Genomic DNA, 23,686 nt, shown 5'->3' with positions numbered 1-23,686 from the left:
AAGGACTTCGCACGACGGAGGATGCCCAGTCGGCGACTGGCTTTGGAGGCCAGCTTGAAAATGTGGTTTTCCCAAGAAAGATCATGGCAGATAGTGAGACCCAAAAGCTTGAGCGACAGAACTTCTTGGAGAGGATTGTTGAGAAAGTAGATGGGAGGGTTGTCCAGTCGATCTTTTCGGAGAGACATAGTAAGAGTGTGAGATTTGTCAGGATTGAAAGACATGTTCCACTTGTTTGACCAGTCTGTGATTTTGTCCAAGTCTTCAGCCAGAGAGTGAGGAGGCTGCAGACTGCCGATCTGAGGGAAGAGGAATGGAGCGGCAGAGAGTGGAGTCATCAGCAAAGAGATAGAGAGGATTTTCAAGAGAGTCAGAGAGATCATTGATGAAGACCAGAAAAAGCACGGGGCCCAGAACACTGCCTTGGGGAACTCCAGCCTGAACAGGAAGAGGAGATGAGAGAAACCCATTCAGGGCCACACGTTGACGATGACTAGAGAGGAAGTCCGCCAGCCATGCGTGGAGATTTCCATGGATACCAAAGGAGGAGAGTTTGGTGAGCAGAGCGGGGTGCCAGACCGTGTCGAAGGCACGTGATATGTCGAGGGAGACAGCTCTAATTTCCTGTTTGGCATTGAGGACCTCCATCCATTGTTGAGACAGCAGAAGCAGCATGTCCAGAGTAGAGTGACCTGGTCTGAAACCAAATTGATGATCAGAGATCAAGCCATTGGAGAAGAGGAAAGATTTCATATCCGAAGCAATGATGGATTCCATGACTTTGCTGATAATTGGGAGAAGGCTGATTGGTCTGTAGTTGCTAGGATCTGTTTTTGCACCTTTTTTGTGCAAAGTGGTGATGTTGGCTGATTTCCAAGCAGATGGCAGTTGACCTTGAGCAAAAGAGAGGGTGAAGAGAACAGAGAGAGGGTGAGATAGAGCAGCAGAGCAGGATTTTAGGACCCGTGGGCTGATGCCGTCGGGTCCAGGTGCAGAATCAGAGTCGAGGGTTGACAGAAACTTTTCCACCTTGTCAGGAGGAAAGGACACGGAGTCCAGGAGCAGCAGGGTACGACTGGGTTTGGTGGGTACAGAGAGGGATGGGTTTGGGACACAAGATTTAGAGGCAAACACAGAGTTGAGGCATTCAGCTTTTTCACGTGCGGAGTCAACTGTGTAGCCGTTTGAGGTAAGGGAGGGGATGGAGGAGGAACAAACACCAGAAACGGATTTGACCAGACGCCACCAGGATTTGGAAGAGGGAGACAGATAAGAGAGTTCGGTCTTGAGAACGGAGAGATATTGTTTCCTGGCTCTCCTGAGGGTGGACACACACTTGTTTCGGGCTTTGTGAAAGGAAATGAGATTTCCTTCCGTTGGATTTGCTTTCCAGGAGACGAAGGCAAGTTGTTTCTGGGCAACAGCCTCACCACAATATTCCGTGTACCATGGACGGGAGGAAGGGTATGACAACTGAAGACGAGATGGGATAAATCTGTGCATGAGAGAGAGCAATTTACTTTGGAAGAATTCCCAGGATGAGTTGGTGTCAGAGGTGGTAGAGATGGGAGACCAGTCCAGATGATTGATGGCTGCTTGAAGACCGTGCCAGTTGGCCTGAGTGAAATGCCAGACTGGTCGACGCTGAGCAGGCTCCCTGAGGATGGTCAGAGAGATGTCCACTTTAACAAGGACATGATCAGATGATCCGATTGGAGCAGAAGAAGAGCAGCAGACATTTTCAGGGAAGTTAGTCATAACCAAGTCCAGAACAGAAGTGTTCCGTTGACTGAGATCCGGGTCGGGAAATTGACAGATTGTGTCAGTCCCAGTGAGTCGCAGAAGTCCTTTGCTGAGGAGCCATGGCTGGTGAGAGAGGTACCCACACCCAGCCAATGGCATGATGACAGTTGAAATCACCACATATGAGGAAGAGAGAGTTGGGATGAGTAGATAGAAGTTGGTCCATATAATTATCAGACAGCGAGATGTAGATGGAGTCATCACTGTTTGGTGGACGGTACAACACACATATGAACAAGAGGTGGGAGAGAAGGGGAAGCCGTAGCCAGAGGTATTCCTGGGGGTGAGGTGGAGAGAGTGCAGTGCAGGGCGAGTGAGGAAGAGATTTTTTGATAAAGATAGCAACCCCGCCTCCAGGACGAGGCTCAGGTCTATCATACCGGAGGAGGGAGTAGCCCGGGAGAGATACTAAGGAATCAGAGACATCATAAAGGAGGAAAGTTTCTGTTAAGCAGATCACGTCTGGTTTGACAGAAGCAACCTGTATGGAGAGATCAGTTAAGTTTGAACGAAGGCCCCGGATGTTTGAGGTCCATACCGTTAATGAAGAGGAAGGGGGAGCATCAGATACAGAACAGGGGGGAGGAGGGGTAGGGTAAGATGTGGAAGAGGTGGAAGAGGTAGGGAGAGCTGTTGAAGGTGTGTCAGAGATTTCAGAATAGCTCGGAGAAAGGGAAGGATGGGGCGGACAAAAGGTTTGATGGTGATTGGGTGAGGCACAATGAGGTGTTATTTGAGGAGGGGGAAGAGCGAGGCAGAAGGTTGGGGGAGATGGAGGTGAGAGTTGGAAGGGGGAAGAAGCGGGGAGGATGCTTTGAGGAGGGGGAGTGAGAGGGGGGAAATTGAGAAGCAATGAGGGTGGGGAGATTTGAAGGGGAGGGGTGAGGGGGGAGTTTGGGAGGGAAGGGACAAGGGGAGGGATTTGAAAGGGATGGGATATGGGGGAGATTTGGAGGGGAGGGGTGAGGCAGGAGTCTAGGAGGGGAGGGGCGAGGGGGCGTCTTGCGGGGAGGGGTGAGGAGGTAGTTTAGGAGGGAGGTGGCAAGGGGGGAGATTTGAAAGGGATGGGTGATGGGGAAGATTTGGAGGGGAGGGGTGATGGGCAAGATTTGGAGGGGAGGGGTTATGGGGAAGATTTGGAGGGGAGGGGTGAGATTGGATTTTAGAAAGTGTACGATTTATGGGAAACGAACATTTATTGCAAAATGAGTTTCTTGTGACCTTCGAGTTAAAAATACGTTTAAGGACGCTGGATGGAGGATGGAGTGCAGGAGAGTTTAGGGAATGTAGAAAAAAGGCACTATAGGAGATGGATATTTTTTTTGGGATGAATTGATTTGGTGAGCAAGTCGAAAGCAGCCTTTTAAAGAAGAAGAAGAAAAAGGTGTTATAAAATATGATGGAATACATAACTTGAGGGGAAAGTGTAAACATTGAAGGTTAATAACAGTGAAAACTATCTGGGGAAATGGAGGAGAAACACGTGGTCGAAGAACGAACGAGCGTTCGTTATGGGGTTTGGCAGTGAAAACTAGCCCGGGAGCGTTTGGATAATGTGTAGGGACCGAGAGATTGACCATAGGTAACTGTAAGTTTAAGTAGCGACTTTGAACAGGTAGTGGGGACATAGAGAGGGTAGTTGGATTATAATGACGAGGGAGCGCAATAATATAAGGGGCGACTGGGAAGCGCGAGTTTTAGCAGGGCACCAGGTAGTTCAGATGATGCCATGTGAGTGTTGGAGGTGTACTCAGGAGTGTATTGTGAGAAGGTGATTGTGAGTTGTATTGAGCGTGGAAGTGTATGGAGCAGTGAGTGAGGAACAAGTGAGATTGCACAGGTGTGCAACTGAACAGGTGTATGGAGCAGTGTATGAGTGAGTGATGGTGATGTGTGTGGTGTTGACCAAATGGCCCAGGGAGGAAGGAGGGTGCAGGTGGCACCAGGTGAGATTGCACAGGTGTGCAACTGCAGGTGTGTGGATTAAATGGAGTGTGGAATATATGGAGTATGGAATGGATGGTCGTGGAGTGAGTATGGTGGAAACTGTGGAGTGGAGTGGATGGTGGGAAGGTGTGGATGGGGGAAAGGAGGATGGACCCCATCACGAATACCCGGGGAGGGTAGTGTAAGTGTTAGGTAGAGGGTACAGGTAAATTGTGGTTGGATATTGGCATCTGTGGTGCGTGTGGAAGAATGTTGCTTGGATGGGTGCATTAGTGTTGTGGAAATGGCTGGGCATGTGGCCTGTTAGTATGTGTAGTTGATTGGGAACTCCACCACTGTGAGGATGTCGGCCAGGTGAGGCCGCAGGTGGGCTCTGGGAGCCGGTAGAGTTGTGCATGGGGCCCGAGGATCCGGAGGACAGACCCGGGTAGCCCAGTGCCAGAGAGGGCACCGAGTGGGGTAAGCACCAAGGAGGGCCTTCCCCAGTTAGATAGGTTAGGGTGAGGAGCTAGGTAAGCTCGGGTGGCAACTACAGTGGTGGAGGTGTGCAGGTGGGTAGACCTGCTGGGAGAGCTGCACGACCCAGCCCGGAAATTGTGCAAGGGCACCGGGAGATGAATCGGGGGAGTGAGACCGCAAATTGAGAAGCGCCACAGTTTGGTCAATGGGAATTGGTTTTTAGAACCCATAGTGTAAGTTGGCCAATGGATTGGCAGGGAAGACCCCGGGTAGTGTGCAGTGTATTAAGGTAATTTAGAAGGTAGTTAGGATTGAGATCTCCTCGCACCATCTGCATCCACTCACCTGAGGTAACAACGTAACTCCACACCATGCCAGGTTGTTTTTATTATTTTATTGTGCAAATGTTTGGAACGTGAGATGCATCATGACGTGGGTTTGTACAATCAATCAATCAATCAATCAATCCTTATGAGGATTGATGATGAATTGGTGATGGCAAATTTTGGTTAGGGGGATTGTGGTGACGAATTTGGTATAGGGGAAATATGGGGAAGACGTGACAGTAGTGACGAATTTGTAATGTGTAGATTTTGTACATAAGGGGTAAGGGCAAGGGTAGGGTAGGTCACATGTGGGGGGGGGGGGGCGTACGGTAGGGACGAGCTTTCTCACTTCGCTCTCCGTACGCACCTCGTTTAGCATTGCCTTATTGATGTGTACCCTTGCGACCTTACCCCTCGCTCACCTGTCTTCCCCCCCACCCCCCCTTGTCTCCCACACGAGGACTGTGCGCCACTGGGCGCCGAGGGTAGCGTGCGGGAGTCCGCCATTGTGTGGCCGAAACTCCTGGAACCAGCTGTCTGCATCGATGCACCACCTTATGGATCACATGTCTGTGGCTGAGCACCACTTATGGACCCCATGGGTTGGGGCATGGCCCCTCTGCTGGATCCGGCCATGAAGGCCCGAGATCTTGCTGGCGGACCTTGGTCACAGGGCACCGATGCCACAGGTGAACCACCCCTAGTCGGCCCTGTGGGCCATAAATAAAAGCAATGGACACGTTTTGTGCACTTTTATTATGTCCAAATAGGCCGCCAGCAAAGAAGAAGACAACAACTGAAAGAACCATGGCCAGCAGAGGGAGCCGAAGAGGAAGACCAGCACCAGGGGTTTGTTTAGTTATTTTTATTGAACTGTGATGACTGTGCGCCAAAGGGTGCTTTGTGGTGCTTGATGGTGTTTTGGTGCGTTCTTGGTGCTTTCTGGTGCGTCGATGCAGGGCAGACTGTCTCCCCCCCAAAAGAACAATCACAGGTCCTGAGTTGCGTTTTGTAAATACAAGTAGCGTCATTGTAAATAATGCGCCCCCACCGTAAGTGTTTTAGTTTGAAGACCATTCCGCAATTCGGTTAGCTGTGGGCGTGAGTCTGTTAGGCAGGGTGCAATGGAGCAGCGGGACATAGTTATTTGTGTTTTAAAACTGTCACACTCAGGGTCAGGTTAACACATAAAACATAACATGGGGAGCGGTAGACAAGATGGGGAGAGAGGGGGAAGGACACAAACACAACATTTGAGAGCAAGGACATCGAGAGATCTGTGGGAGGGAGAGGGCTTTGGGGGGTGGGGGGTGGGGGAGGGAAGGCATGGGAAGGGGGGTGGGAGAGGTATAAAACATATAGACACTGCAAGGACTTCCAGGAAAGAAGTTGGAATTTCAAACAAAGTGGATCTGGGGTGAATTAGCAGGGGTAGAAAAGATCGAGGTTTTGAATGGGGGAAGATAAGAGATGGTGGTGAACAGCTGTTTTAAAGATCCGGAGGGAGGAGTGGGATTGAAGTGAGTGTGGGAGTTTGTTCTAGAGGCGGGGGAAAAAAGGAATGAAAGAGTGAAGGTGAACAGAGAGCCTAGATTTCGGCAGTTTAACCATCAGAGGGTTGCTGGCAGATATTGTGCGACCTGTAGGAATATTTGGGGGACAAAGCACAGAGAGAGCTGGGGGAGCAAGGCCGGAGAGGAGAAGACAGAAAGACCACCAACCTGCCTGCGGTGAGTGAGTGAAAGGCCCTCGGAGATATCTTCATCGCGGGAGATTCCAATGATTCTGAAAGCTTTGGTTTCAACAGCATGAAGCCGAGCGAGGTGAGAGGCAGGAGCACCGGCCCATAGGGGAGAACAGTATTCTATTGAGCTGCGGATGAAAGCCTTGTATGTTATGTGGTGAGGAGCTCAGGTGTGCCAAGGAAAGACCGCACGACGGAGGATACCCAGTCGGAGACTAGCTTTGGAGGCCAGCTTGGAAATGTGGTTTTCCCAAGAAAGATCATGGCAGATAGTGAGACCCAAAAGGTTGAGCGACAGAACTTCTTGGAGAGGATTGTTGAGAAAATAGATGGGAGGGTTGTCCAGTCGATCTTTTCGGAGAGACATAGTAAGAGTGTGAGATTTGTCAGGATTGAAAGACATGTTCCACTTGTTTGACCAGTCTGTGATTTTGTCCAGGCCACTGTCATAAAATTTATTTGTTCCTTTTCTGTTTCATCCCCACTTTCCACATTCCTCTTCTTCCTGTGTTTCATTCAGCTTGTGCACAGCTTGTCCTCCACCTCCCACTTTTCTCACCTCTGCTCTGCTGTTGGTGTTTCCACCTTTCTATTTTCTTCCATTATTCCTAATTATTCATTTCTTACGTCTGATCTTCTGTTTCCAGACTTCTGGACATTGTTTTGTTTTGTGGACATTTGTATTCTTGTTTCTTTGCTCATGCCCTGAAGGAGGTCGAAGAGTTGATGAAATAAAAAAAATAAATTATTGTGCACTGCGGTCACGAAACAACAGCATGAGGCAAATAAAAGTATTATGTTGTTGCTGTTACAATTAAACTGTTGTTTCATATTTCGCCTGTGGCTGCTGGTTGCATCATTTCTCTGGAAGCGCATTTGTGCCGCTGATGCAGTGCCCCAATTACCTGTGAGCTAGGACTCAATTTGCCAAACTTGGAAGGATGACAGGCTGAGAAACCCCCCTGGCGTTAATTCAACGAGTGTCGAGTGACCAGGATTATGAACACAGGATCCTTGGATCCCAAGCCAGCACCATAACTGCTAAACCAGCACCAGGCTTACATGATTAAACTAAATGGTATTCATAGAATACTTACCTTGTAGCGGTTACCGCTGGATGCACACAATCGCCTTGCACCGACCAGAACACGGCCAGACGCGCCTCTCCCGGGCATGCCCGGACTCACTGTTCCCGGGCACGCCCGAACCTCCCGGGCACGCCCGGTCTCGTCTTTCCAGGGCATGCCCGCTCTCGCCTTTCCAGGGCTCGCCCAGAGCGTCCGGGCATGCCCGCTATCGCCTTTCCAGGGCTCGTCCAGAGCGCCCGGGCACGCCCAGCCTCGACTTGCCAGGCCACAGCCAAACACGCCCGGGCAGGTCCAGACTCGCCTTTCCAAGGCTCGCCCTTGACACCCGGGCATGCCCGGTATAGCTTTTGCCGGGCAAACTTCCCGACATAAATGTGTATATATATTGCTGCCCGATAAACGGGCTTGTCAGAATACCTGAGCTGTTTTGTTTCAATAAAGCAACTCGGACGAATTCCGTCTTTGGTCGCGTCAATTCTTTCGACTCGCGTTGGAGCGCAGTTCCTTCAGACTAACATATACTTACCAATACTTATTGGAGCGGTCTTTTTAAAAAACTTTGATCGAATATGGCCACGTGACTGATGTCATAAATTTACATTCTCTAATATCCCATAATTGTTGCGTAGCTCACGCTCAAGAACTTTCAAACTGGACGCTGTGCATGTCGAATGATGTAATGAAGGCGCCAATGACGTCATCTTATTAATCAATGACAACACTTATTCCCCATGCGGAGTTCTTTACAATGAGCCACGTTTCAATTTTTTCCATGGAGAGGTTTCACAGACAGACCAAAGTTTTCGGTTTTTCCAAGATGGCGCCCGTACCATGTGACCTATGATGTCATAATTATCGCTAAAAATCTACACGAGAAGACGCATAATATGGTGAAACTTTCCTTTCGATCGGACCAATTGTTGTGGAGAAAATGAATTTTAAAAATGCAGACACGTACGTAGTTTTCGCTTTGTGATCACAGGGCAATAAAAGAATACTGCGGAAGTGCTGTCGATGGCTAGGTAGACCACGTGGGATTATTGGGTGGGTCAGTTTCTCTTCAAAAGGGCCAGGGCTTGGAAGGAGGGAGGGCATGGCTTGGATGAAGACGGCAGGGCAAGGTTTGGATAAAGACGGCAGGGCAAGGTTTGGATAAAGACTAAAGAGGGCGGGGCAAGGTTTGGATGAAGAGGGCGGGGCAAAGTTTGGATAAAGAGGGCGGGGCAAGGTTTGGATAAAGAGGGCGGGGCAAGGGTTGGATGAAGAGGGCGGGGCAAGGTTTGGATAAAGAGGGTGGGGCAAGGGTTGGATGAAGAGGGCGGGGCAAGGTTTGGATAAAGAGGGTGGGGCAAGGGTTGGATAAAGAGGGCGGGGCAAGGGTTGGATAAAGAGGGCGGGGCAAGGTTTGCATAAAGAGGGCGGGGCAAGGTTTGATTAAAGAGGGCGGGGCAAGGTTTGGATGAAGAGTGCGGGGCAAGGTTTGAATAAAGAGGGCGGGGCAAGGTTTGGATGAAGAGGGCGGGGCAAGGTTTGGATAAAGAGGGTGGGGCAAGGGTTGGATCATGGATGAAGAGGGCGCGGCAAGGGTTGGATCCGGATTCAGGAAGTTGTGGTGTTTCCTTGTAAAGCTTTGGAGTCGCTCAATTTCCACTCCACCATGGAGGTGATCGCGGTCGCCTTCTGGCTATGCGTTAATGTCGGACTGGCGTTTGTGTTGTTATGGTTGCTGTGCGTGCGGCCGAGTGTCACGGGGCGAGGTACATACGTGCGGCGAGAGTACGAGGCGGACACACCCGTACAGTATGCGGGAAAAGACAAGGTGGGAGAGGCTGCAGTTTACACAGCACGGAAATGACGTCATATATATATATAGTCAGCACAGCACAGTAATATCACAAGTACACCAAACTATTTGAATAGAGCGCAGTATGAGTACAGTATATACCATTGATAACGGAGCCTTTTTGCATCACGTGTGTCCCTCTGATTGCTCATGTGACATTATCTACGTGTGACCCTTTTTGCACGTGCAGCCTGGTTTGCGATTCTCTGGGTGGACCCTGCAACTACTGTCGTGCCTCCTGAACTCGGTAAGCGCGTCCTCGCGGGACGGAGGCTGAACAGGTGCCCTGGTGTGAAGGAATGTATTCAGTGCTGATGATGACCTGTCGACCTGTGGACCCCACTTATTGAACTACCATGCTTTCTGGTCCTGTGGGTTGTGATGCACTTGGTTGTTCTTCCATATGCTGTTCATGTTGTGAAATTGGTGTGAAATGGTCGAAAGCCATTGTCAAAATGATGGTGTGGAATGTTAGCCACTGTCACATAATGATGGTGTGGAATGTTAGCCACTGTCAAAATGATGGTGTGGAATGTTAGCCACTGTCAAAATGATGGTGTGGAATGTTAGCCACTGTCAAAATGATGGTGTAAAATGTTAGCCACTGTCAAAATGATGGTGTGGAATGTTAGCCACTGTCAAAATGATGGTGTGGAATGTTAGCCACTGTCACGTTATGATGGTGTGAAATGTTAGCCACTGTCATAATGATGGTGTGGAATGTTAGCCACTGTCGAAATGATGGTGTGGAATGTTAGCCACTGTCACATTATGATGGTGTGAAATGTTAGCCACTGTCATAATGATGGTGTGGAATGTTAGCCACTGTCACATTATGATGGTGTGAAATGTTAGCCACTGTCATAATGATGGTGTGGAATGTTAGCCACTGTCAAAATGATGGTGTGAAATGTTAGCCACTGTCGAAATGATGGTGTGGAATGTTAGCCACTGTCACATTATGATGGTGTGAAATGTTAGCCACTGTCATAATGATGGTGTGGAATGTTAGTGTTACATATTTATGTGAATGTATGGGAATTACCATTCAGGTCTTTGCTTATCCGTGTGGAGTATATTAAGTTGTTGTGGTTGGAGGGTCAGGAGCCCTTCGGAGGGAGTGGCCGGAAACGGAAGTGGCCGGAAACGGAAGTGACCGGAAAGAAAAGAAGAAAAGACACGAGGGAACAGGACGAGTATTCTTCTTGATCTTCCTCGCCCCGCGACGACAAAAGGTGGAATCGACCTCGCGCTGCGTGGAAAACAGAGGCGTTCCGAAACCCGTTTGGCGAGAGGAGTTACCTGGACGCGTAACTACCTTTTGACCCGTCAAGTCCCCGTGAGTTCGTGCACGGAACCAAGCGGTCGCACGTTGGGCCACGCGCGCGTTGTAAACCGCGCTTGGTTTTGCCCCGTCTACAAGGACGCGTACGGGTCGCACGTCGAGCCTCGCACGCGTTGCAACCCGCGCTTGGTTTTGCCCCGTCTACAAGGACGCGTACGGGTCGCACTTTGGGGCCTCGCGCGCGTTGGAAGCCGCGCTGGATTTTGCCCCGTTGCTTGGCAAGGAGGGGCGCTGCAGCAGCTGTCCCCGGTACGAGACGGCACGTTTGGAGCACGTCCGCCCGGGGTTCGTTCAACCGCCCGTGTGCGGAGACGAGAGACATTGTGAGAGACATTGACCACGGAGGGAGTCAGGAGTGGGGCTCACGTGAGGAATATATAAGATGGCCATCTTAGAGTTAGTGTAGATGAGTTTGCATCTTTGTAATATTGATTGTGCATTGTTGATGGTTGTTGATTGCTCAGGGAATATATTATTGATTATTCCGGATCCTTGGTGTGGGGTTTCTTCTTGACCGGAATTCCTATGGGTTGCGTTACGAAAGCTCATATATATCATCCTACTTGCTGGCGAAGGTCCTCTCACGGTCCGGGGGTCACCGAGACCAGGTAGTCACCGAGGGGACCACGTAACAGTTAGCCACTGTCAAAATGATGGTGTGAAATGTTAGCCACTGTCGAAATGATGGTGTGAAATGTTAGCCACTGTCAAAATGATGGTGTGAAATGTTAGCCACTGTCAAAATGATGGTGTGAAATGTTAGCCACTGTCGAAATGATGGTGTAAAATGTTAGCCACTGTCAAAATGATGGTGTGAAATGTTAGCCACTGTCAAAATGATGGTGTGAAATGTTAGCCACTGTCGAAATGATGGTGTAAAATGTTAGCCACTGTCGAAATGGTGTGGAATGTTAGCCACTGTCACATTATGATGGTGTGAAATGTTAGCCACTGTCACAATGATGGTGTGGAATGTTAGCCACTGTCAAAATGATGGTGTAAAATGTTAGCCACTGTCGAAATGATGGTGTGAAATGTTAGCCACTGTCAAAATGATGGTGTAAAATGTTAGCCACTGTCACATAATGATGGTGTGAAATGTTAGCCACTGTCGAAATGATGGTGTGAAATGTTAGCCACTGTCGAAATGATGGTGTGAAATGTTAGCCACTGTCAAAATGATGGTGTGAAATGTTAGCCACAGTCGAAATGATGGTGTGAAATGTTAGCCACTGTCGAAATGATGGTGTGAAATGTTAGCCACTGTCAAAATGATGGTGTGAAATGTTAGCCACAGTCAAAATGATGGTGTGAAATGTTAGCCACTGTCACATAATGATGGTGTAAAATGTTAGCCACTGTCAAAATGATGGTGTGAAATGTTAGCCACTGTCGAAATGATGGTGTAAAATGTTAGCCACTGTCACATAATGATGGTGTGAAATGTTAGCCACTGTCGAAATGATGGTGTGAAATGTTAGCCACTGTCAAAATGATGGTGTGAAATGTTAGCCACTGTCAAAATGATGGTGTGAAATGTTAGCCACTGTCAAAATGATGGTGTGAAATGTTAGCCACTGTCAAAATGATGGTGTGAAATGTTAGCCACTGTCACATTATGATGGTGTAAAATGTTAGCTACTGTCACATAATGATGGTGTGAAATGTTAGCCACTGTCAAATAATGATGGTGTGAAATGTTAGCCACTGTCAAATAATGATGGTGTGAAATGTTAGCCACTGTCACATAATGATGGTGTGAAATGTTAGCCACTGTCGAAATGATGGTGTGAAATGTTAGCCACTGTCAAAATGATGGTGTGAAATGTTAGCCACTGTCAAAATGATGGTGTGAAATGTTAGCCACTGTCACATAATGATGGTGTGAAATGTTAGCCACTGTCGAAATGATGGTGTGAAATGTTAGCCACTGTCAAAATGATGGTGTGAAATGTTAGCCACTGTAAAAATGATGGTGTGAAATGTTAGCCACTGTAAAAATGATGGTGTGAAATGTTAGCCACTGTCAAAATGATGGTGTGAAATGTTAGCCACTGTCAAAATGATGGTGTGAAATGTTAGCCACTTTCATAATACAACACACAACAACAGGCATTTTAAGGCCTTTTTCCCTGCTCGAGCAGGGGTTAGACGGAAGCCAAACAGTTCAATCTTGGTTTCATCAGACCACAGAATCTTGTTTCTCACAGTCAGAGTCCTTTAAGTGCTTTTTTGCAAACTCCAAGCGGGCTTTCATTTCATGTGCCTTTCACTGAGGAGAGGCTTCCGTCTGGCCACTCTGCCATGAAGCCCAGATCGGGGGAGTGTTGCAGTGATGGTTTTCTTTCTGGAAGTTTCTCCCATCTCCACACAGGATCTCTGGAGCTCAGCCAGAGTGACTATCGGGTTCTTGGTCACCTCTCTTACCAAGGCCCTTCTCCCCCGATTGCTCGGTTTGACTGGGCGGCCAGCTCTAGGAGGAGTCCTGGTTTTTCCAAACTTCTTCCATTTAAGAATTATGGAGGCCACTGTGCTCTTGGTGTGAAATTATGGAGGCCAGAGTAGCTTCAATGGAGCTTCAATGGAGCAGAAATTTTTTGTAGGCTCCCCAGATCTGTGTCTCGACACAATCCTGTCTCTGAGCTCTGCAGGCAGTTCCTTCGACCTCATGGCTTGGTTTTTGCTCTGATATGCATTGTCAGCTGTGAGACCTGATATAGACAGGTGTGTGCCTTCCCAAATCATGTCCAATCAATTGAATTTACCACAGGTGGACTCCAGTCAAGGTGTAGAAACATCTCAAAGATGATCAAGAGAAATGGGAGGCCCCTGAGCTAAATTTCAAGTGTCATAGCAAAGGGTCTGAATACTTATGTCAATGTGATATTTGAGTTTTTTCTTTTTAATAAATTTGCAAAACTTTCCAAAATCCTGTTTTCTCTTTGTCATTATGGGGTATTGAGTGTAGATTGATGAGGGAAAAAATGAATTTAAACGATTTCAGCATAAGGCTGCAACATAACAAAATGTGAAAAAAGTGAAGGGGTCTGAATACTTTCTGAATGCACTGTATGAGATAGTCTTGACATATGAAAGATTTGTTGCTCTCGCCAGAGGAGTGCGTATTGCGGTCTGTTTGTTTGTTACTTACAAAATTTAAGTGTTGTGCGTTATTCTGTCTGGCATGCCCCTACAGGTCACAATTTTAATTTGATCTTCACGAAACTCCACCAGATGGTAGAGTTGGTCATAACGAAGAAGCTTATTGATTTTGAGGTCAAAGGTCATCTTGTGGTCTAATTTCAAAAATTGTCATTTTTTCATCCAATTGACTTGATAATTAAACAGCAATTACATAGTGCATCACTTAATTGGGATACCAACTATTTTCTGAGTTCAAAAGGTCAAAGGTCAACTCGAGGTCAAACTTCTAATATCATAAATTGTCATCTTAAAAATCATCAATTTTAATCCGATTGAGACCCGAGCTTTGATTAAGATCAACAATTTTAATCTTGATGAAATGGACAATTTGATGGATTAATGGCAACCTTTTTTTGGGGTGTGGGGGTGGATTTTGCAAGTATCATGCTCTGCATGACGTCTTCTTGTTTGTCTGTTTGTCCCACTGTGTGCGCCATGACGAATCCCACTGTGTGTGTTTGTCAGGTTTCAGTTTTATCTTTTCGTCTTCATTCTTAATGTTTGTCTCCTGCTGTGCACATCCACATTTGGCAGGGCAATGAGACCCGGTATGTGGTCATTTAGTTTGCTAAAAGGACATCCATCGTTTTACAAAACAACTCCTCTTGCTGTGTTTTCGTTCTCCTCTTTATTCTTAATCTATGCATTGTGCTCCTGTTCTACCAATATCACTTCAAAAACTAGAAAAGGCAATCTGCTATTACAGACCCTGTCCAGGGCTAGTTTTGTCTGGTGTTTGTGTACGTGTGCATGGTTTGTGGACAATGCATTGACGACTTATAGATGCACTCACGTTCTTCATACACATACTTTCTCGATGTCCTCACATTATTGTATGAATAATATGTAATTAAAACAAGTCAGGAGACGACGATGGTTCACGAGCGAGTGGTATTCAATGACAAAGGTCAAACCGACATTGAAAATATATAAATAGGAATGTATTATCTGTTATGAGACTAGTTAGCTACACAATACCGAAAATTCGGTTCGATTCCGACAACTTTGAAAATTTGACCTTTGTGACCTTGAAATGTCAAAACGAAGGTGACTGACCTTGAAATGAGATAGAAAATAATGTATAATCAGTTATGAGGTTAGTTAGCTACACAATACCGAAAATTTGGTTTGATTCTGACGACTTTGAAACTTTGACCTTTGTGACCTTCAAAGGTCAAAGGTCGAGGATTCTGAAATTTGTTGGAAAACTTGTATTTCATGATGTATAAGATCATGTACGACATTTCACCCTATCAGGAAGCGAACAATGTAATAAAACCATCAAAAATCGACTTTTCTAAATTTTGTGACCTTGTGACCTTGACCTTCGGGCGAAAATGAAAAATCGAGCTCCGTGGGGCTAGACATGACATTGGCCTAACCAAATATCGAAACCCCTGTCAGATTCCACCAACTCCCTCGGCGAAGATGTTGCTTGAACTCGATTACCCCCTAAAAAGACATCTTTTTCGGGCGTGGCTGCGCCCACAATGGGCGCAATACGCCTACTCTCGGCAGGACACAACTAGATCATGATATCAACCTCCCACCCAAGTTTCATCAAGATCAGATGATATCGGGTAGTTATGCTACAGACAGACAGACGCACACACGCACACACATGACGAATATAGTGGTCACTTGATAACTCGTGAACCATTATGTACTCGCATTTTGATAGTACACACATTTTAATAGTACACACATAATTATAAACGTGCTTGCATTTCAATATTGTACTCTACATGCTTAGAGGTACTAGGTGGATAAAAGACACCGTTTAATACTGGCTGCCATCAAGTGGTGTTTGTGGCCTACACTAGCACATTGAAGTGCAAAAGGGTTTACCCCCTCTCCTCTCCCCAAGGGGGTTGCCACGCCCCTTTGATGGGCATGTGGATTATTAGTAGTAGTAGTGGTAGTAGTATTATGTTAGCACATGACATCCAGACAGACACACAAACAGACCCAAATGCAATAACTTCTCCCCCTGTGAGGGTAATAATAAATGTACTTTTATTTAGTCTGTCAGTCCCCTTCATAATATATATATATATATATATATATATATATATATATATATATATATATATATATATATATATATATATATATATATATATATATATATATATATATATATATATATATATATATATTGTTGCGGAGATGAGGACTGTATTTTTTTGATTGTGTGCTGTACTATTATTATGATTGGTTATTCTGCGCCCCCCTACCTCCGGAGCTGTGTAAAGGTGAAAGGGCATCCCATAATTAGTCCACAAGCATACACGTCAGCCAAGTAATAGAATACCCCTGTTGATAGTTCTCTTATTCTGTGTTCTAGGGTAAGGCTGTGTCTCCCATTAATTGAAGTACTCCATTGCACCAGTGAAAGAGAATAGATCCCCTTTCATTCCCATCCCCAAAACCTCCATTTCCTATCACATCCCCTTTCGTCATTGCCGAGCCTCGATTGCCTATATTACATCCCCTCTCGTCATTGCTGAGCCCTTGATTCGCAATCACCTCCCCTCCAATAACCGCCATTGACCACGAGGCAGGGTCGGAGAAGAAAGGCGTGTCTCCACCTCGTCATAGAGGGGAGGAGGGGCGTACCCGCCCGTCGTCATCGAGGGCGGAGCCCGAGGGTCGCGCGACCAACCAGGGCCGAGGTGAGCACCCCGATGGGCGTGTCCAAAACGCCGGCGGCTTAATCGCTGGAGGCGCTATAAAAGGCGCGCACGGAAGTGAGTCGTGAGTTGGTCTTGGTGAGAGAGGTCTGAGTTGGTCTGAGTCGGTTGCCAGGGGAGAGTCGTGAGGAGTCAGTCAGTGGAGTCGGTGGTCAGTTGGTTGCGTTGGTTGCGGTGAGGAGTCGGTGGTGGGGAGTGAGGGACCAAGAAAGAGTTGAGGGTTGGACCAGACGAGTCGGACAAGGCCTGGCAAGGCAAGCGGAGGCCGCAGCAGCAGCGACACCCGGCAGCCGCTTGGGGCCTGGGCGGCGGTTTGGAGCAGGGCCGAAAAGGAACGGCGGCTGCTAAACGCGCCGATCGTGCTGCATGACCCCCTTGGACCTTCCTCTCCCTCCAGCCATCCACCTCCTGCCTTTCCACCCTTCTTGTGGACGTGAGTTTGTTCTGTTTGTTCTGTCCTGGGAATAAGTTAAGTCTGTAGATAAGCTAGTATTTGCACTGTGTCACCTGCGTCTTATGTGTTGTAAATAAACTTGGTTGCTCCTTTTTGCTTGTGTGTGTACAATAAATCCAATTACTCTTCTGTCCGGCTTCTCGTTTTATTCCTTTTCCTCTTTGCATTCGTCGTTTTTGTCTTTTCCCTCATTGGGCAGCTGCGGTGCGATACGGCCAAAGTTCTGGGTGAATCGGGTGAGTCAGGGATCCTGTAACGGTCGCGGCAATACCACCGCTCGGTAAATAACATCTTAATCCGCGATCAGTAACAATATATATATATATATATGTATATATATTGTTACGGACGCGGTTAAAGATGTTATTTACCGAGCGGTTGGTATTACCGCGACCGAACAGTTATTCCCCGATTTGCCCCAAACTTTGGCCGGATCGCGCCACCGCTATTCAATCGGGAAAACTCTAAAGCGACCGAATGCAAAGAGGAAAACGAAGGCAAAGAAAGGTTTGGAAATACTACTAAATTTATTTACTATTCACACACATAAGCAAAAAGACAGCAGTCACGTTTATTTACAAGCACATGAGACGCAGGTGACACAGTGAAAATACTAGCTTATACAGACTTATTGTTACTACCCAGGGACAAGACAAGACAGACTATGAGCACACTTACACGGGGAATGATGATAGGGATGGCTGGTGGATGGCTGGCGGGATAGGGAGGTCCAACTAGTTCTGCAGCTGATCGACTCGTGGGCAGCCGCCGCTCCTTCGCGGCCCTGCTCCAAACTGCCGTCCAGGCCTCACGCTGCTGTGGCTGCAGTTTCGGTGGCTCCAGCTGCAGCAAATGCAGTTTCGGTGGCTCGAGCTGCAGTGAGTGCAGTTTCGGTGGCTCGAGCTGCAGTTCAACCCTGGACTTCTTCTCGTCTCTCTGTCGTCAAAGCTCATCTCCCTTGTCTCTTCTTGGAAACGCCCTGCCGTGGGTTATATAGGCCCCACCCCTCAACCTTCGCGAACCTCCTCGATGTTTCTTTCCACACCCTCTCCAAGTCCAACCCCTTGTTCGTGGTTGGTTGAGTGGGGCTGACTCACTCCTCCCCTCTATGACGAGGTGGGGACCCGCCTTTCTTCCCCAACCCTGCCTCGTGGTCAATGGCGGATATAGAGAAAACCGCCCAAAATGCAGTTGGCAATGCGAATGGCAATTGACGAAAAGGGGGAATGGAAGTTTTGGGAGTGGGAATGAAGGGAATCTATCTCTTTCACTGGTGCAATGGAGTATTTCAATTAATGGGAGACACAGCCTTACCCTAAAACACAGAATAAGATATAACTATCGAACAGGGGTATTCTATGATTAGCTGTGGTGTGGATGCTTTATGGACTAATTATGGGACGCCCGTTGACCTTTACACAGCTCCGGAGGCAGGAGGTGCAGAATAAACAATAATAATAATACACACAATAAAATAAATACAGTCCTCATATCCGCAACACTGCACCCTCCTCCTCTTAGGCACGTCCCGGGCCTACAACTTTTATTTAGTGTGACACGTAGGTGTAGTTCCCTCTACTTTTAACCTGACCCTGAGTGCGACAGTTTTAAAACATAAATAAATGTGTCCCGCTGCTCCATTGCACCCTGCCTAACAGACTTACGCCCACAGTTAACCGAATTGCGGAATGGTCTTCAAACTACACACTGACGGTGGGGAGCATTATTTACAATGACTCTGCTTTTATTTACAAGACTAACCCAGGACCTGTAATTGTTCTTTCTGGGGGGAGACAGTCTGCTCTGCATCAATGCACCATGAAAGCACCTATAACGCACCAACACACCGTCAAGCACCAATCGGTGCAGTCACCACAGTTCATCAGTGTTCAATGCATGTTCAATAATAAAAATAAATCAACAACCCCTAACCCTGCAGGTGGTCTCTTGCTCTTCGGCTCCCTCTGCTGGCTATTATTATTTGTTCTTCCAGATGTTGTCTTTTTATTTTGCTTTTCTTACTGGCGGCCTATTTGAGCATAAAATGAAATGCACCCAATGTGTCCTTTTTATTTTCTTTATTTATGGCCCACAGGGCCGACTAGTGTGGTTCACCTGTGGGGCATCGGTGCCCTGTGGCCAAGGTCCGCCAGCAAGATTTCGGGCCCTCATGGCCGGTTCCAGCAGAGGGGCCATGCCCCAACCCATGGGGTCCATCAGTGGTGCTCGGCCACAGGCATGTGGTCCATAATGTGGTGCATCGATGCAGACAGCTGGTTCTGGGAATTCCGGGCGCACAATGGAGGACTCACGCATGCTCCCCTCGGCGCCCAATGGCGCACAGGTCATGTGGGAGACAAAAGAGACAAATGAGCGAGGGGTAAGGTCACAAGGGTACACATCAATAAGGCAATGCAAGGCGAAATGCGTACGGAGAGCGAAATGAGAAAGCTCGTCCCTACCGTACGTCACCCCCCTGTCACCTACACTACCCTTGCCCTTACCCCATATGTACAAAAATCTACACATTTACAAATTCGTCACTACTGTCACGTCTTCCCCATATTTCCCTTATACCAAATTCGTCTCCACAATCCCTCTAACCAAAATTTGCCATCACCCAATTCGTCATCAATCCTCATAAGGAGGAAGAGATGGAACATCAAAGCACAATGTCACACCCACGTCATGATGCGTCTCACAATCCAAACATTTGCATCAAAAATAATAAAACAACCTGGCATGGTGCGGAGTACCTGTCACCTCAGGTGAGTGGATGTAGATGGTGCGAGGAGACTCCAATCCTAACTATCCTCTAAATGACATGAACACACTTTACACTACCCGGGGTCTTTCCCTGCCAATCCATTGGCCAACTTACACTATGGGTTCTAAAAACCAATTCCCATTGACCAAACTGTGGTGCTTCTCAATTTGGGGTCTCACTCCCCCGATTCATCTCCCGGTGCCCTTGCACAATTTCTGGGCTGTGACGTGTAGCTCTCCCAGCAGGTCTACCCACCTGCACACCTCCACCACTGTAGTTGCCACCCGAGCTTACCTAGCACCTCACCCTAACCTAACTAACTGGGGAAGGCCCCTCCTGGCTCTATCACTCCTTGGTGCCCTCTGGCACTGGGCTACCCGGGTCCGTCCTCCGGATCCTCGGGCCCCATCCACAACTACCGGCTCCCAGAGCCCACCTGCGCCCTCACCTGGCCGACGTCCTCACAGTGGTGGAGTGCCCAAACCAACTACACACACTAACAGGCTACACGCCCAGCCATTTCCACAACACTAATGCACCCATCCAAATACCATTCTTCCACCCGCACCACAGATGCCAATATCCAAACACAATTTACCTATACCCTCTACCTAACACTTACACTACCCGCCCCGGGTATTCGTGATGGGGGTCCATCCTTCCCCCATTCACACCTTCGCACCATCCACTCCACTCCATTGTTTCCACCATACTCACTCCATGACCATCCATTCCAATACTCCATTTATTCCACACCATGTCTTCCACACAACCATTCTCCATACACCTGTTGGTGCACACCTGTGCACTCACACCTGGTGCCACCTGCACCCTCCTTCCTTCCTGGACCATTTGGTCAACACCACACGCAATCACCACTACTCCCTCATACACTGCTCCACACACCTGTCCAGTTGCACACCTGTGCAATCACACCTGTTCACCATACACTTCCAATCCTCAACACACACGGCATCATCTGAACAAACTACTCCCCTCTGAAACTTGCGCTTCCCAGTCGCCCCTTTAAACTATTGCGCTCCCACGTCATTATAATCCACACTAATCTACCTGCGTCCCCACTACAGGTATCATTGTCACTAACTAACCTTACCGTTACCTAATGTCATCTTCTAGGTCCCTACACACAATATCCTAACCCACCCGGGCTAGTTTTCACTGCCAACAACCCCATAATCTAGTGCTCCTTTGCCCCCCCCTGTGAGGGATGGTGGATTGCCCATCCCACCACATCGGGGAGTCCCACTATCAATTTTGCTCACTAAATTTCTGCCAATCAAAAATTTGTTAATCATCTGCCAATCACTGTACCATTACCAATCATCACTCTGCCAATCCTTTGCCAATCATCAAATTTTGCCTTTTTCTAATTTTGGGTCCAAAACACTAACCTCATCACCCGTCTACTTATTAGATCTTCTCGGTGCGCCAATTCACGTCTACAGCCCGGCTTCGTAAAGCCGAGCAATGAATGCGGGTTCTTTGGTGCCGGCGGCTGGATGCGTCCGGCACTCGGTGCAGGGACGGGGGCTTATCCGTGCCGAGATCCCACGCACCACCTCGGCGCGGAGCCATCCAATTGCCCGATCTCGACCTGCCGGAACTTCTCCACAAAAGGGGGTCGCCATGACGACCCTCCCTATCGGGATGCCCGCTCCGCCTAGTGGAGCACGGACGCGGCCGTTCGAAACGCGGCCCAGCGTGGATCACGTACGGCGGTCCTTTCGAACCCACCGTGGCTCGGATCCCCGCTGGTCCTCGCGGCACGCGAAGCTGCCCGACGCGCACCGAGGGCCCGACTCGGCTATAAGTCGCTCTAACCGCTAACCCGGTTACCGTCGATGCCTCACCTGCATGCTTACATGCATACGCTACCCCTTTCTTGCTCATACATCCAGCCGTCTCCCTGCTCTTGGTCATTGCACCTTCTCTTACACACCCAGGTACACTCATTCCACTCACAGACTTGGTCACACACCTGACCACCGAACACCTTTGCACACATTCGTCGCTCGCACACCTCACCAACACACCTCTTCGCGCCCCCTTCTCGGTCACCTCCTCTGTGACTATCACAGGTGTGCTCTCACTCGCACACTCAACCACGTGCCTCACGACCAACTCAAGTGTGCATTCCCACACACGCTCTACCATTCCAGGTGTGCATCCTTCCATGCCAGGTGTACATCCTCGCTCACCTGTCACAACTAACTCACGCTCCGTGCCACTCTCACTACTCTCACGTCCACTCTCGGTCGCGCACTCACCCTTACTCTCAACAGCGCACTCTTTCCTCATGCACCTGTCCGTTACACACCTTTCTCGTGCATCCTCTTGCGCACACTCTTTCGTTACTTCCTCCGTAACACTTACCACACCGCGCTTCCATGTACCCCCTCGCACACGCGCTTCGACCAACTCACTCTTGACGGCACACTCTCCCGTTACATCCTCTGTAACACTTACCACACCGCGCTTCCATGTGCTCCCTCGCACACGCGCTACGACCGACTCACTCTCGACAGCACACTCACTCCTTGGCGCGCACTTTTTCCTCACACACCCCATGGTCGGACATTCTCGCACACCTCGTTTTTCACACACCAGACCTGTCGCACACTTCACCAACGGCCTCACGAACACCCGGGTCCACAACAACCCCCAAGCCGACTGAAGCTCCCCTCACATCATGTACATTTCCACGTATATCGCCACTCACCTTGGCACCTCATCTCCTCACCTCCTTCGCCACCTGCAAACTCTTTATTTGGTTAGTGAGCATCACATTATGAGTTGAGCACCGACCTTGTACCAATTCCATCACCTCCTCCTGGATTTCTCTTTTAGTTTCTGTCCGTCTTTTCTTAATTTCACTCACCTCTTCTTCCACTTCCTCTAATTTTTGCTTCACCTCTTTTATTTCCCGGTGCGTCTCCTCAAGTTCGTCCTCTAAGGCTACCGTGACCGTATCTATGTGCATCCTCACCTGCCGGTCCTTTGTCTCCATTACCTCTGTCACCTCTTCCAACCTTGTTGTCAGTCCCTCACGTACCATCTGACATTGCCTCTGTGTCGCTATTAATTCGTTCTTAATGTCTTTTTGTGTCGCTTTTAACCCCCCGATTATTGCCGTGTTCTTTTGAACCTGCTCCACTAACTCCGTCTGTCCCTCCGTCAGCTGTTCCACCTCCTCCGTCAGATCTTCTATTCCCCCTTGTAACCTAGCCGTTCCATTTCTCACCTCTTTCTCTATATGCTTTTCGCCTCGCTTTACCTCCTCGCGTACCCCCGAGACCTCCTCACTTACACCTCGTCGTATCCCCTCTTTCATCTCCTCCATCTGGTTCCCCATCTGTTCGATTTCCCGGGCAGATTGCTCCCCTATTTCCCGCAATTTGTCTTCCATCCTATTTTCTAACCCCATTAACCCATTTTTCACCCCCTCTAACTGATTCTCCTGGGCAGCCATTCTATTTTCCACCCCCGTTAACCCATTCTTTACCTCTTTTATCCCGTTGTCTAACCCCTCAAATTTAGCTTCTAGCCGTTCCCCCATTTCTCCCATTCCCCCCCCCCATTTCTCCCATTTTGCCCCCCATTTTGCCCCCCAATCGCTCACTATCAGCCCTCGCTCCGTCCCTCATTACCCCAATTTGGCCCTCCAATCGCTCGCTCTGAGCATCCATTTTTGCTTCTAGCCTGTCCATAAGGGCCCCCATTTTTCTGCTTTCCATTTTCTCACTATCGTTTTTTTCCTGCATTTCCACCATGAATTGGGTCATGAAGGCTTGCATTTGGGTCGCGCTCATTGGTTCCGCGGCCGTGGCCCCCTCAACCACGTGTGCGAGAGCGCCATTTTGTGCGTCTGATACCCCCTCAACCACATTGCCAATGTTCTCCTCTACTTCGTTCCTCTGATCCTGGGTTACTCCTAACCCCTCCTCTAGCTCACCCACCGGCATCCGATCGCCTTGACCAGCCATGGCGCGATT

General features: G+C 48.4%; 1 protein-coding gene across 1 annotated transcript in view; it reads left to right on the top strand.

Annotated features, from left to right (window-relative positions):
- Nucleotides 1-8,929: 8,929 nt before the first annotated feature.
- The window catches only part of LOC137439742 (uncharacterized), a 94,595-nt gene continuing 79,838 nt past the window's right edge, over nucleotides 8,930-23,686 (top strand). The window contains exons 1-2 of the mRNA XM_068135796.2: nucleotides 8,930-9,186; nucleotides 9,401-9,457. Of these exons, the coding sequence (XP_067991897.2) occupies nucleotides 9,025-9,186; nucleotides 9,401-9,457 (219 nt within the window). The 5' untranslated portion in view covers nucleotides 8,930-9,024. The remainder of the gene's footprint in view (nucleotides 9,187-9,400; nucleotides 9,458-23,686) is intronic.

Source organism: Myxine glutinosa, chromosome 14 (genome assembly GCF_964187855.1).
Source record: "Myxine glutinosa chromosome 14, kmMyxGlut1.1, whole genome shotgun sequence".
Taxonomy (NCBI): domain Eukaryota; kingdom Metazoa; phylum Chordata; class Myxini; order Myxiniformes; family Myxinidae; genus Myxine; species Myxine glutinosa.
Note: the sequence above shows the minus strand (reverse complement) of the source record. Positions and strands in the feature narration are given on the sequence as shown.